This window comes from Balaenoptera ricei, chromosome 9 (genome assembly GCF_028023285.1).
Source record: "Balaenoptera ricei isolate mBalRic1 chromosome 9, mBalRic1.hap2, whole genome shotgun sequence".
Lineage (NCBI taxonomy): Eukaryota > Metazoa > Chordata > Mammalia > Artiodactyla > Balaenopteridae > Balaenoptera > Balaenoptera ricei.
In genome coordinates, this window is record NC_082647.1 from 79,721,527 (window position 1) to 79,736,195 (window position 14,669).

General features: G+C 36.1%; 1 protein-coding gene across 4 annotated transcripts in view; it reads left to right on the forward strand.

The window, feature by feature from the left end:
* Nucleotides 1-14,669, forward strand: part of SEMA3D (semaphorin 3D) — a 206,623-nt gene that overhangs the window by 133,833 nt on the left and 58,121 nt on the right. For all 4 annotated transcript variants that reach the window (XM_059934032.1, XM_059934031.1, XM_059934034.1 and 1 more), the window contains 2 exons: nt 1,933-2,061; nt 12,775-12,917. In XM_059934032.1, the coding sequence (XP_059790015.1) occupies nt 1,933-2,061; nt 12,775-12,917 (272 nt within the window). The remainder of the gene's footprint in view (nt 1-1,932; nt 2,062-12,774; nt 12,918-14,669) is intronic.

Below are 14,669 nucleotides of genomic sequence, written 5' to 3' on the forward strand. Positions count from 1 at the left end.
TCTGAATTTCAACCATTATAAGGACTCCTTTTGTCTTGGTTTCGTTCATGACTTCAGTCTCTTTTTATTTAACTTGTCCATCAGATGTTTGAATAGACTATCAGAGTGACGCACCATGACCTTTTAATTTTCACTTAGTGAGAACTAGTGCTCTTCCTTTGAAGTGAAAGTGTGTGTGTTTTTTGAAAATTATGTGACTAATGTTCAGTCATTATCCTCAGAAAATGAGATTGATGATTTGTGATTCTGATCTGTCAAGTGGGGTTGACACAACCTTAATAAAAAACAATAGATTGTAGGTGTTGGTGACCCCTCGTAGGAACCCCTGAGTAATTTAAATACAAAAAAGACAGTTTTAAAGCCTGGATATACAGATCCAACTTTTATGTTGAAATACACCATTTTTTCTGGCAAAATGTTTGAATATTTGTAATTTTATGTTTCAAATTGATGGTGTGTTTCCTTTACTCTTACCAAACTTTTTTCATAATGTCTTTATTGATGTTGTTATTGTTATTCTTCTACTTTTTAAAACTTGCCCCACAATGAAATACTGCCTTCCACCATATGTATTTAAGAGATGGAATCAGTACCATGTCTACATTTACTTTACATAACTGGATTTCTCTCTTTTATATGTATGTGTGTGTTTTTCCCCCTTTTGGAAGTCGACTATTGTCATGAGTATTTAGGTTGGTTGTCTCAAATAGTTCAGGAAAAGTCTTATTTCAGTGGATGTAATTGGAGGATTTTGAAAGTATCTGAATCACTTATGCAAAGGCAGAATTTTCAAGATATGTTTCTGAGGAAAATTGAATTATAGTGATAAAACAGTGTCTGTAGTTGTTCTTCTATTTAGGCATTTAAAAGATCTAAATGCTCTGTAGAGATTAGCTATTTTTAAAATTTTAGTCTATTAAGTGTAACCCCAAGTAGTTGAATATAAAGATTTCTTGAAACAGAGGCTTAGCTCTCAAAGGGGTAATGCATGCAACTGTAGGGACCGTATTCTTCCTGCCTCACCCTGCTCTCCCACTACATGCTAACCAGCATTAGGGAACATGGACCACCATTCCCCTCTTTTCCAACCCCCATGCTTTTCTCCCCCCTCCTCCCACTCCTCTCCCTTCTATCCTTTCTTCCTCTCCTCTCCCTCATCTTCCACTCCTCTCCTTTCCCTTCTTCCTCATTTCTTTCCACCCTCCTTCCCCTTCTCCACCTCTTTCTACCTCTCTCACCCCCTTTCTCCTCTTTTCTTCTCTTCTCTCTCTCTCCTTCTGTCTCTGGTAAACATGGATATTCACTTTACATAAATAACAGGACAGAGAAGTTTGGTATGCAGTAATGGCAACATCTTTCCTTTTTCAGAAATGCCTGTTTATCAGAACTATTAGAGACATGATTAGCTACAAGGAATGCAACATGTTATAATTACAAAGTATGACTTCAGTGCTGAAAGCTCCCTTTCAGCAGAGGTTAGGCAAAGAAAAGTTGTGGTCACTGAGGTTGTGTCGGTTAAGTAAATACTAATTACACAATTCATTCCTCATTATGGCGTTTACTTTCTAAATATTTTTTGTGTTATTACAAAGAGAGACTCCTAATTATGATATGTCCTTGAATTATTTGTGGGGAGAAGGGAAAGAAGAGGAGCTTATTCATAACAGAAGCTAAATGCATGTGCAATTATTAATTCGGAAGACATTGGCCTTTTTATATTCAAGTAGTTAGCCTCGGCTTACCAAAGTTCACTGAGTTATCTTTTCTTCAACTAAGCAGATTTTTCAAAATCTGAAGGGGAAATTTATGAAGCAATATATTCTGAAGTTAAGCAATAAACATCATTGGTTTCATGCTGTGAAATTAGTCTATTGTCAGTAGTGTCTGCTGGTAAACTCTTAGAAGTCCTGTGTATTCGTTTCTCCCTTGCAGATGAGTACCTCTACTCTGGAACAGCTTCTGATTTCCTTGGCAAGGATACTGCATTCACGCGGTCCCTTGGGCCTACTCACGACCACCATTACATCAGAACTGATATTTCGGAGCACCACTGGCTCAATGGTTAGTGATTTTCACACTTTTGATCGTTTTGCCTTTGCTTTTGGGTAGATAAGAAACTCATGATTATTCATTCAGATGTGTTTTGGAAGTGATTTAGCTCAACATATAAAATACATTTGAAATAGTTCCTCAGGGCATTAGACAAATCTCCAGAACCTACTGTGTATATAATAATAATAGTTGGCATTTATTGTGTGTGTGTGCTATTGTCCTTGACATTGTTCCATGCTCTACTTGATTTTTTAAAATATTCACAATGATGTAATATGAGAGATGTGTTATTATTATTATGTGCTTTTTAAAGATGAATAAACTGAGGTAGAGAGAAGTGGAGTAATTTGGTCAAGGTCTTACAACTTGTCAGTTGCAGAGCTGGGATTCAAGCTGGCAATCTTTCTCCTGCAATCTGTTTTTTAATGACTAAGCCAAATACTGTCTGTGAGCATAATAGAAAGGGGTTATTGTAATGCTAACTTCTTTTATTTAAAAAATAATTTCTATTTTGGTTAAAACATGTGCCTCCAAAATTTTAAGCATATTGATATTGACATGAGTTTGTCTGATTACTTTTGTGTTTAGCGGTCATACAGTATTCCGAGTTTTCAACAACAACAAAAAAGACTTCCTAAATGAATTTATTTAATGGAAGGAATAGTGAAAGGCATTTGTTTTTCTTTTGCCCCACTGCCTTACAACAGGTCAGGTTTTATCATGATTTTCTAAAGTTTTCTGATTAACATAGGACTTTATTTCACCGCATGGCACACAGCATTTCTCATTCCCACCATAAATACTGGGTTTTAGTGGAGGAGGCCTGGGTAGAGATTTCCTAGGGGCTATCTCTGTATCTCTCAGTATCATTCAAGCAGTGACAACATAAACAAAAGGGAAAAACACTTTTAAAACATTTCTTTAGTCAAAACCTCCAGATCCATTTGTTTACACAACAATGCGATCTCTATTGACCAAAAGAGAACCCTATTAACAGAGTAAACAAATTTAGAATATCCCCAACTAAGTGATTACTGTTCATTTCTTAACACTTGTGCAAGGCAGGCCGATCTTGTGAATATTGTGAAGGTTTCACGGGAGTTACTTGGTTTGACAGTGACTCCATAGATTTTACCAGTAGAAAAGCTTAGTTATCTGTTTAGGTAACAAGATATTATGGCTTTATTTTATTTATTTATTTTTTAAAGAGTTTGCTGTTTTGAATAATGTTCACTCTTTTTTATTAATTAATTTATTTTTTATTTATTTATTTTGGCTGCATTGGGTCTTCGTTGCTGCGCGCGGGCGTCCTCTCGTTGCGGTGAGCGGGGGCTACTCTTCGTCGTGGTGCACGGGCTTCTCACTGTGGTGGCTTCTTTTGTTGCGAAGCATGGGCTCTAGGTGCACGAACTGCAGTAGTTGTGGCTCACGGGCTCTAGAGTGCAGGCTCAGTAGTTGTGGCGCACGGGCTTAGTTGCTCTGCGGCATGTGGGATCTTCCTGGACCAGCGCTCGAACCTGTGTCCCCTGCGTTGGCAGGCAGATTTTTAGCCACTGTGCCACCAGGGAAGTCCCGATATTATGGCTTTAAAATGAAGTATAGATTGCATTTCCCAGTCTTGGGATGGCAAATATCATCATGTTGCCACTCATTTAAGAGATTAGTCTTATTTTTTCCTTACCTGTGACATGTCCAGAAGAAGTCAACAGTATTGCTAAAACAGTAAATGTGGGAAATATTTATTCACTATTATTTGCCTAACATGCTGTTCTTAGTGCTGTGTGAAGAGAATTACAAAGTAAGAAAACTTTGCGTTGGTTTAGCATTCTCTTAATAAACAACTTTTAAGGGCCTGTGGCATACTGAATGCTCTTCTGTCCACTGGGCCTGCTGAGATTATAGGGGAGGGTCGCTGACCTCATGGATGATAAATGCCTGGAGCATAGGAGGAGAGTGGGTGATGGAGCCAGAAAGCTGTAAATATTTTCCTGAAACTACTGTGAAGTTATCTATTATTTAATTCTTTACTTTTATTTTATTGAAGTATAATTGATTTACAGTGTTGTGTTAACTTCTGCTGTATAGCAAAGTGACTCAGTTATTTTATATATATATATATTCTTTTTCCTATTCTTTTCCATTACACTTTGTCACAGGATATCGAATGTAGTTCCCTGTGCTATATAGTAGGACCTTGTCATTTATCCATCCTATATATACTGGTTTGCATCTGCTGATCCCAAACTCCCAGTCCTTTTCTCCCCCATCCCTCCTCCGTCTTGGCAACCAGGAGTCTGTTCTCTATGTCTTGGAGTCTGTTTCTGTTTCATGGATATGTTCATTTGTGTCATATTTTAGATTCCACATATAAGTGATATCATATGGTATTTGTCTTTCTCCTTCTGACTTACTTCGCTTAGTATGATAATCTCTAAGTCCATCCACCTTGCTGCAAATGACATTATTTCATTCTTTTTTATAGCTAATATTCCATTGTATATATTTACCACATCTTCTTTAGCCATTCATCTGTTAATGTATTTAATTCTTTTTTGTGTGTCTTTTTTTTGTAAGGGATAATTGACATATAACATTATATTAGTTTCAGGTGTACAACATGATTTGATACTTGTATATATTGCAAAATGATCACCACAATAAGTCCAGTTAACTTCCATCACCACATATAGTCATATAATTTTTTTCTTGTGATGAGAACTTTTAAGATCTACTCTTTTAGCAACTTTCAAATATTTAATACACTTATTAATTATAGTCACCATGATGTACATTACATCCCCAGGACTTATTTCTTTTGTAACTTGAAATTTGTACCTTTTGGAGCCCCTTCACCAATTCCCTAATTTTAACCAGAAAATCAGATCTTTGTTGTTTATAGAGGTAACTGATAATAGCAGGAAGGGAAAACTAAAGGAGGAGGAGGACAGAGAGAGAAGGGGCCATTGCACCAAAAACAGGAAAATGAGGGTGGGACAGGAACAAAGGTAGTGGCAGTGGAGGTGGACATGAGAATATACAGCAACAAATAATTGAAATAGAAGATATCTCTTTGGGAATAGAAGAATCCAAGGATATGAGGAAAAATTCAAGAGAAGATTTTGGGTACTGGGAAAACTTTGCAATGAAAGAAGTCAGTAGAAAGGAAGAAACTGAAGGAGGGAGGCAGGATACACAGTAGAAGTCTCAGTGGATTGAATGCAGGCAAATGATTAAGAACTAGGAGACCTACTATTTATGGTTGTAGGACATTTAAGGCAGATTGCTTAGTGGTTAATAACCAGAGGGACCATATAACCTGGTCTGCCTTGGACATTTCCAGTTTACCTTTGCTGTTCTTTAATTCTCTGAAGTGTCCCAATTTAGACAAAAATTACAGCTCTTTTTTGTGGAACTTAATTACCTAAGTTTAAATCCTGACTGTCACTTATTTGTGACCTTGGTCAAACCTTTCTGTGCATTTAAATTCTTTGTCCAGAAACTTGGCGTAATAATAGTATCTGTTCCCAGGGTGTTACAAGAATTAAATTAAATCTTATAGGGAAGTCTGATGGAAGTCAATTGTAAAGGCAATTCAGTGTCAATATTATCATCACCATCATTATCGTTATTCCTGAAGATGAGAGAGGTAGCACGGTGGGACTAAAGCTCCGGATGCTCTGATTCTCTGACATCTACTTAGCATTTTTAAGTATTGACCGCCTTTTCCTTTTCTCTCTCTACATTTCATAATTCTGTGAGCTCATCCATTCTAATAGTTTTCTGTGGTGTTCTGTGTTCTTGTTTCCTAAAACTGTATTTCCAACCTTTTCCTTTAACTAAGTGACCTTAAAAATATTTATTTCTATGTCTTACATTTTCATCTCAGATTAAACAAAAGGAACTAGTTGCTTAATATGGGAGTAAAGATATCTAAGCCTTGGCCTTGATTGTACTACTAAAGTGCTTTGAGATTTATACAAGTTGTCTAGTGATCTTTTGCTTTAGTTTCTTCAAATAGATATATAAAAGACTAATTGGATCTAAAATCTAAAATCCTGTGAGTGTAACTCAAAATTATCTTGTTTCCCCTTTCTAACCTGCCCTTCAATACCTGTTTCCTGATTTTTATCTATCTTAACTTTCTTAACTTCATCCACTCAGTTACCTTGAAGTTATCTTTAATTTCTTCCTCTCCTTTATGTCCCTTTATCTAATCTATCACAAAGAGCCTTTATTTCCTTCAGAGTATATGTTGACCTTGTTCTTTCCATGGCCACCATCTTTCTTTAGGTCTCCATCACCTTGTCTCTGGTTTATTGCTACTATTTTATTGTTTGTTAACTCATTTCCCTATGTCTGGTCTCTTCTGCTTCAAATTTATTTTATATAGCATCCTTCCTAGTCACTGTATTAGGCACTTTTAAAGTATTATCTTATTTAGTGGTATAATTTTGAGAGAATTACTATTTCCATTTAATAGTTGGGGATAGATTAGAAGTCAGATAAATAGTCCGTGGTTAAACAGTTATTGGAAGTGAGATTGAAACTCAGGTATGTCTCTCTAGCTCTACACACTTTGTTCTTCTCATTGTATGATACAGTCCATCAGCCTAAATTCTGTTACTGTGATTACCCATCCTCTGCTCTTGCAGCCTCACTACAAATAGGGTCCACATCACGATGCCATTTTGGGCAACAGCAAACTGAGGATGTGGGTCTGGATATGGAGACCGTGGCAGACAGAGAAAGTGTGGTTAGGCAAGCAGTGTGGAAGACGTAGACAGTCAGCTGTAGTCATTATTGCGAACATTTGCTGAGTGATGGGCTGGCCAGAATCAGAACAGCATGATGCTTCAGGAGACCCAGTCAGTCAGGAGCTTCTTGGTCCATGGAAACTAGGGCAAAGCAAGGGAGAAATAATAGAAACTACATGAGATTGTTATGAGGAAGTACCCAACATGCTAAGGGAAAAGATTGGCTTTTGGGGGGAGCATTTCTGTTCTCCATTCTGAGAAATGGCCATTTTCCAGATATAGTCAGCCTAGGGTCCAAAGACAGAGGTCAAATAGGTCATCTGGCTAGTGTCAGGAATGTGGGGAGACGAAAAGCAGTGATTGCTAAAGGAACTGTGGTGATTTGGGGAATATTAGACATTATCTTATTCGACCTTACATTTCACAAATTGAGACTCAGTATGAAGAAGGGACATGTTCAGGTCTCCTAACTGCCAGACCCATCCTTCCATTACAATACCAAACTTCTGACAAGAGTATCATATCATGTCTCCTGCATCTGGGAGCTTGACTGCCATTTTAGTGGCAATTATGGGGGTAAAGGCTCTGTTTCTTCCTTAAACTGGACCTGACACAGCACAGTAGCTGGTACAGGCTACTTGCTCTAAAGCTGCACTGTCCGATATGGTAGACACTAGCCACATGTGGCTATTTAAATTTAAATTAAGTAAAATTAAATAAACTTAAAATTTGGTTTCTTAGTCACACTAATTATATTTCAAGTGCTCAATAGCCACATGGTCTAGAGGCTACCTTATTGGACAGCACAGATATAAAACATTTCCATCTTCACAGAAATTTCTATTGGACAGCACTGGTCTGAAGTGTACTTTTTATTAATTATGTACAATAGCATAATCACACAGTATAATACATACCACATATCACAGTGCAATCCACAATCACATAATGCAACAGATGTAAATTTTCTTTACTGTAGCATGTAGATGTGAAGCTCACTCCCGGGTTTTGTACAGTTATTGCCAGGTTGAAACAACTGACAGATACTTGATATTTCAAATAATGGGGTCAATGTCTAGTTAGTTTCTCCTATACATATTATTCCATCATTGTATTATTTATTTCTGGTTAGACAGTTTGAGGATTTTTTGCTGTTAAATTTTGCTTTCTGTACTTTGATTTTTAGTTAAAAACCCTACTTTTACATGTCTGTAATAAACTAAACTCCTGTAAATGTAAACAGATATTATGTTTAGATTAAGTGGAATACAAAAATTAAATTAAATTTGCAATTGAGTATTTAACTCTTAAAATGCAGGTTTTAAATAATTAACCTTTTAAAAAATATGATTCTACATGAATCATTTTTATCACTGAAGCGCTTAGGCAGCTTAAAATCTTTGATGCTTGTGTGTATGCCCTATTTTGTTCTTTGCCCTGCCTGGATTTAACCAGTGAGATCAGCTAATCTCTTCAGTTACCAGTCCTAGGATCCTTGTCAGAGTTTCTGTGGGACTTTGTCTAATCCATTGCCAAAAGACATAGAAGTATGAATCTTGATTTCTTCTTTGAGAAATTAACCCACTTATTAAATACCTCACCAGGAGAGACAAAAATTGCAAAGATGAAGTCCGATGGCAGTTTTAGATGAAGACTTAGATAGTTCCACACTTTTCTTTGTCAGCTTAATCGTAGAACATAGCAGGAAATGGAAATACAGATACACGTCAGAGTGGTTACTCAATCACAGTTGAGCTTTTATGAGAATTTGGGGATAAAACTAAGAAGTATGACCATTTGGAAAATGAAAACAAACAATGACGCCTCAGATGCATATGTTTTTGTTTTCTTTCCTGGAGTAGATGAGAACTTTTGTTTCAAATTTTCATTTCTAACATGTGGAGGCAGTTTTCATTTGAAGTTTCTCTTGGAGTACTGTTGTCTATAAATTCTTCTTCCACACAGAAGGATAACATTTTTCAAAAGTGGTAGGAAAAACATATTACAAGAAGAAATAAAGGAAAGTAAGGAACTCACTATGTATTAAGTCATGGTGTAGGTGTGCTCATCTGGGTGAAAAGAGGTTCATAAGGAGAAATGAAAGTGATGTGCGTTTCAGGCCATGAGGATTTATGCCATTTTCATTTGGCAGCGTCTCCTGGTGTCATGCTAAAAGTTCATTTGTGAAAATGCACTATTTCAAACTCCATCCCTATTAAGGCATGTGTTTCAAATGCCACAGGGGAAAAAATGTGCTATAAATAAAGCCCAGGTGTCCCTTGGTATGATTTTAAATTACTTAATTCAACTATGCATGTCATATACTGATGAAATGATATCTATTTTTACACAAACTTGGCAGCAAGTCAAAAAGGAGTTTCTATCATAAAATACTAACAGCAGTGTTCTAAGACACAGGACCACAGTTGAGTCTGGAAGAAAGAAAACTCTCTATTCTTGAAACAAGTATTTATTTTTAACTCAAAATTACTTATTATTTAAATCACAGAATAGAGTACTATTGGATACTCTTTTTTTCATAATTAGATTTCTTCACATAATAAATATTTGGCTTAAACACTTCTACCATTTAATTTTCTTACAGTACTCCAGAATAGTTTCCTTATAGTACTTGAAAAAGAACCAACATTTAAAAAAGAGTCCAGTAAAGCCAACAGTCACTGAATAAACACAAGACCATCTATGTTATGTATTAGTTGAAAGTTAAAAGAAATGTAACTTGGAAAAGTATTCTATTTTGCCCCACTGATATTATAATGAAATTCCTGGAATGAGGACTGGTGTCATACTCTAACTTTTGACCATTTCAAATGGCAGTAGCTGGCAACAACACCTGGATAATGTTTCACGTAGCCAAAGTGGGGCTGTTCTGTGTATTTCTACAACAGACTGTGTATTACCGTACTTATTTATTTAACTTTTAGGCCAAGTACATTCTGCTGTGTTGTAGAGCTATGTTTCTCTTGTCGAACTCTGCAAAAGAGAGACCACCAATCAGTTCACGTAACTGCTTCTCCTATCTGTGTGTCTGAGAAAAGCTTTACAAGCAACTCTCTCCCTCACGCTGGAATCCTTTTTACCTGTAATGATTTTCTGTTTCAAATAACTGAGATCTTATTTTCTCTCTGGGGAGAGAAGACTGCAAATTTTGTACCACTATGTTATTCTTAAAAGTATAAATTCAACTCAATCACGAAGTAGTTCTGATACTACAATTACAAGGGTCATCGTGCTCCGTGGATAACTTCTACTTAAGTTATATTTAAGTGCTGTGATAAATTCTACTTGTGTCATCCCCATTTTAAGCTCATATATTTGTTAAGATAAAACAAGGCAATCATATTCCTGTAATTTCTGTATAGTTTCAGTTTTATCCCTTTTTTGTCCCACCCTAATTATGAAGAATTTGTATTTATCAGTCTTCACTCCTCCTGTCCATCCACACATCTGCATTACTGACCTAGCGTTAATGAGTCTTGTCCTTTTCCCGTATACGAAATGGTAATCTATGGCAGTGACTCTTAAACTCAGCTTCTTGTAAGAATCACCTATAAGGTGTTATTTCTTTATTTTTATTTATATATTTTAAAAATTCACATGCTAGTGCCACTGGAGATTTGCATCCAGGTCAATGGCATTGAATTCAGGCATCTGTAAATTCAAAAAACGTGCTATAGATTATTATTAATGCCTGGTCTGTGTCGGTGGGAACCCACAGTTGTCTTTTTCTCTACTCATTGTTGGCAATCTCCTTTCAAGTCATTGGAAACATCAAGACTGGGCCTTCTTCTTAGCCATATCTTGGCCATATGTTAATATTTTCTTAATGCAGATTGTAACTGGTTTGAAGCGAAGAGGCTGCTCTTATTCACTTTTGTATTCTTTATCCTAGCAGTTTTTCTTGTTCTAAGTGCCTTGAATATAGTAGTAATTAAATATATTCTTTGTTTTCATGAATTTGCTAAAATCCTAATGCTACATTTGTAGGAAATTTTATTTCCACAGAGAGTTTTTTTTTTTTTTTTAAGAAAACATCATATATTTAAGTCAAAAATTAGAAGTGTTAATTTGTGACTACAAAAGAATTTTAACCTTGCTCAGGGATTCAAAACTAAGTGTTTGTGATGTATAAACAATTTAAAAGAGGGGCTGGAGGGGAAAACAAAAACAAAAACAAAAAGCCTTGAGTGGAATTGTTAATGGACCTTGCTAATTTAAGATTAATTAGAAAAGAAAATTTTTTTAAATCCTGTATGATTTTCTAAAATTTAATTTTTATGTAATTTAGGACCATATCAAAATGAGATTATTGAGGGCATAAAAATCCACTGGAGTTCTAAGTTCCAGAGAAAGAACAGGGAAATAATAAAGAACAAAAAGGAAAAAGATCATGCACATATTTCCCCCCCTCTCTTTTCCTCTTAAGGTTTCCCATTTAAGCAGAGAATAGACTGGATGAGAGACCTAGGGTTGACCCAGAGAGGCTAGGCTGATAAAGACTGAACTACTCATCACTTGGAATCAAACATTAACTTTTCTCTATTGAAGAGTCTATTGTGAAGTCTTGTTTACTGGGCTACTGACCAACTGTTCTACATTTGCAGGGGAATAGTAGTCAGTACTCCTGGAGTATCCGGCAATCGGGGCCTTGGTCAAAACTCTAGAGAAGACAATGTTAATTTTTTTTCACCTCCTACTTATTATATTTATTTATTTTGGGGGAAACTTTTTGTCTTCTCTTGTTTCCTGCTTCTGCTTCCTAAAGAGTGCTCTGTGCTTTCTTTCAGGCATCTTGTATTTTCTACTTAATTGAAGTCCTTCATTCCTCGATAACCACTCTTTGTCTTCTTTGCTTTAATCAAAATGATTGTTTCTGAACTAGTATCACCCAATTACAAATCTGTTACCTGATTAACTCCCAGTTATATAAAACCAAGACTTAAAAGGTCCAGTACTTTTTAAACAAGGCATTAGTAACCCAAATTGACTTGTCATTGATGCAATTGATGCAAAAAAGGAGTTAATTGTATTGCCATTATTTTTTCACTTGATTTGTATTGTGGACATCTTCCCATGACAGTACATTTAGAATTACTTCATTTTTAATAACTACATGTTATTGTAACAATTGTATGGATGTGCTCAATTTTCCATCATTCTCTTGTTTGTGGTCCTAATAATAATTATTATCATCCCAGACATCCTTTTAATAATGAATAACATTTATTAAACCCTTATTATGTGTCAGGCACTACCAGATAGTAAGTACATTACATATATCAATTCACTTGATTATCATATCAGTTACCCTACTAGGTAGATGACATTGGTAGCCTCATATTAGGTATGAGAAAATTGAGGCATAGAGAAGATAAACAATTTGCCCAAAGTCACCTTTCCAGTAAGCGGCAGAAACAGGATATCAAGTTGGAAAGAGTGTCTTCCGAGCCAGTGCTGGACTTGACCCAAGCATTACTGGTTGTTTCAATTTTTTTTGGCAGTTACACAAAGTGCAACAAATAACATCATAATATATCTAAATTTGGGATATGTTTATAGTTTTTCCTAAGCTCGTCATAATGGACATTTTGGTTTAGAAGCAGTGACTGCAATCATAAAAAAGGAAAATATAAAATCATAGAATCTCCAGGTTTGAAAGAAGGACTTTTCTATGTAATTTAGTTGAATTGAAACAATTGTGAATCTCAGCCAGTCATGTTCTCACCTGATGTCCAGAGTCCTAAAGAACTTGTTCAGGACCTCTTTGTGCTAATACATGTTCCTGCTTTGTGTCATGTTTACTTGTGTATATGTCTCATTTCCCACATTTCATTCATGTTTTTATTTTTAATTCTGCTGCTAATTGTTTTACATACAAAAGACACCAGTACTATTGTGGCTGAATTATTTCAGTATTTTAATGTATAGCTTCTTTTCTTCCAAACAGGAGCAAAATTTATTGGAACTTTCCCCATCCCAGACACCTATAATCCAGATGATGATAAAATATATTTCTTCTTTCGTGAATCATCTCAAGAAGGGAGTACTTCTGATAAGACCATCCTTTCTCGAGTTGGAAGAGTTTGTAAGGCAAGATATATTTATTCCACTTAAGGCATATGTGTATGTGTATGAATAATTAACCATGTAATGTTGAAGTTAATTCCATTATTCATAAATGGTAGAATAAATTCATATTATCTTACATGTATAATTTTTGAGATCCAAAAGTAAAAAGAAAAAAGAAGGATGCAAAATTTTCCAATATTACAAATTATTTTTTCTAGTCCCTGAGCTATTCCCTAGGTTTGAGTTAGAGCTCTTGGGCAGCTTGCTCCCTTTATTGGTGGGCTATCCCTTTGCCAGTTATTACTGTTCCCAGTAAGATCACTGCATTGTCCTGATCCATGGAAGTTAAAATGTTTTGTATATTAAATAATTTTATTTTGAAATTGAAAGTAACTTAGCATACTCACTAGAGTTCCTTAAACACTAACAGAATCATATCCCATATATTTTTTTAATTAATTAATTTATTTATTTATGGCTGTGTTGGGTCTTCGTTTCTGTGCGAGGGCTTTCTCTAGTTGCGGCAAGCGGGGGCCACTCTTGATCGCGGTGCGCGGGCCTCTCACTATCGCGGCCTCTCTTGTTGTGGAGCACAGGCTCCAGACGCACAGGCTCAGTAGCTGTGGCTCACGGGCCCAGCCGCTCCGCAGCATGTGGGATCTTCCCAGACCAGGACTCGATCCAGTGTCCCCTGCATTGGCAGGCAGACACTCAACCACTGCGCCACCAGGGAAGCCCCATATCCCATGTTTTTATCATAACACATTACATGTAAAATTATGTATCTTTACGTGAATCAAATAAGTTGAAAATGCAGTTATATAGTCTTATTATTAAAATACTTTCTAGAGCATTAACCTAGATTAGGTTCTGAGAGAAGAATGGGATAGGGAGGAAAAAAACAATCCAAAAGGCAAAACATTTATCCTGAAGAACACTGAAATTTGCTTTTTGATATTGCCATTTTGTGTAAATTACAGGAAAACAGCAACTCTATGAAACACTTCCATTTTGTGCCATCAAAGTTCTCATTTGAGTGAATACAAGCTTTATAGAATAAAAATGCTACTGGAATCATACTTTTCAGTATATTCTTTTGTTAGTTGGACTTATCTTCACTGAAATCACTTTTCTTACATGACCAGACACCTTCAGCATTAACTCAGTTATTAAGAGGAAAAGCTGTTAACTTAATAAATACTCTCAGCGGGAAGCTTTCTTTGGTCTTGTACAAACTTTTAATTTTCTTCCATCGGAGCCTATCACTTTTTTTTCTCAATCTGTGCCCTCAGGCTTTTGAACACTTCCAGGGACAGAAATATAAACCATCATTGAACTTAAGAGTGCTAATGATAACATGGCTTTTGAATGAGACCAAACTTGTGAGCGCAGATCATTCTTTACCTAGTGTCCTAGCCAGTAATGCCGTCTCCCACTGATCCCTTCACCCCCAGGGGACAGATTCTCTAAAAAGCATCCTCATTCTTTCAGAGTCTAAGAATTCACAGTCATTTCTCTTGAAGCCTCTCACCGAGAGATGAATGGCCATTGCTTGGAGTAGTCGTAGCGTGTGAGTGTACTGAAGCATGCCTTAGAACAACAGTACCCCAGCCGGAAAGCTGTGCTGTGGATGGACATCATTTGTATAAATGAGCCACGTTAAGTATGTCATAAGAGATTTACAATCAATTAAATGTATCTTAAGAGTCACTTTGTGATGAGCACACGTATAACAAGTGTGGGTTTTGTGAAGCAGTTCAATACTTATTTCTT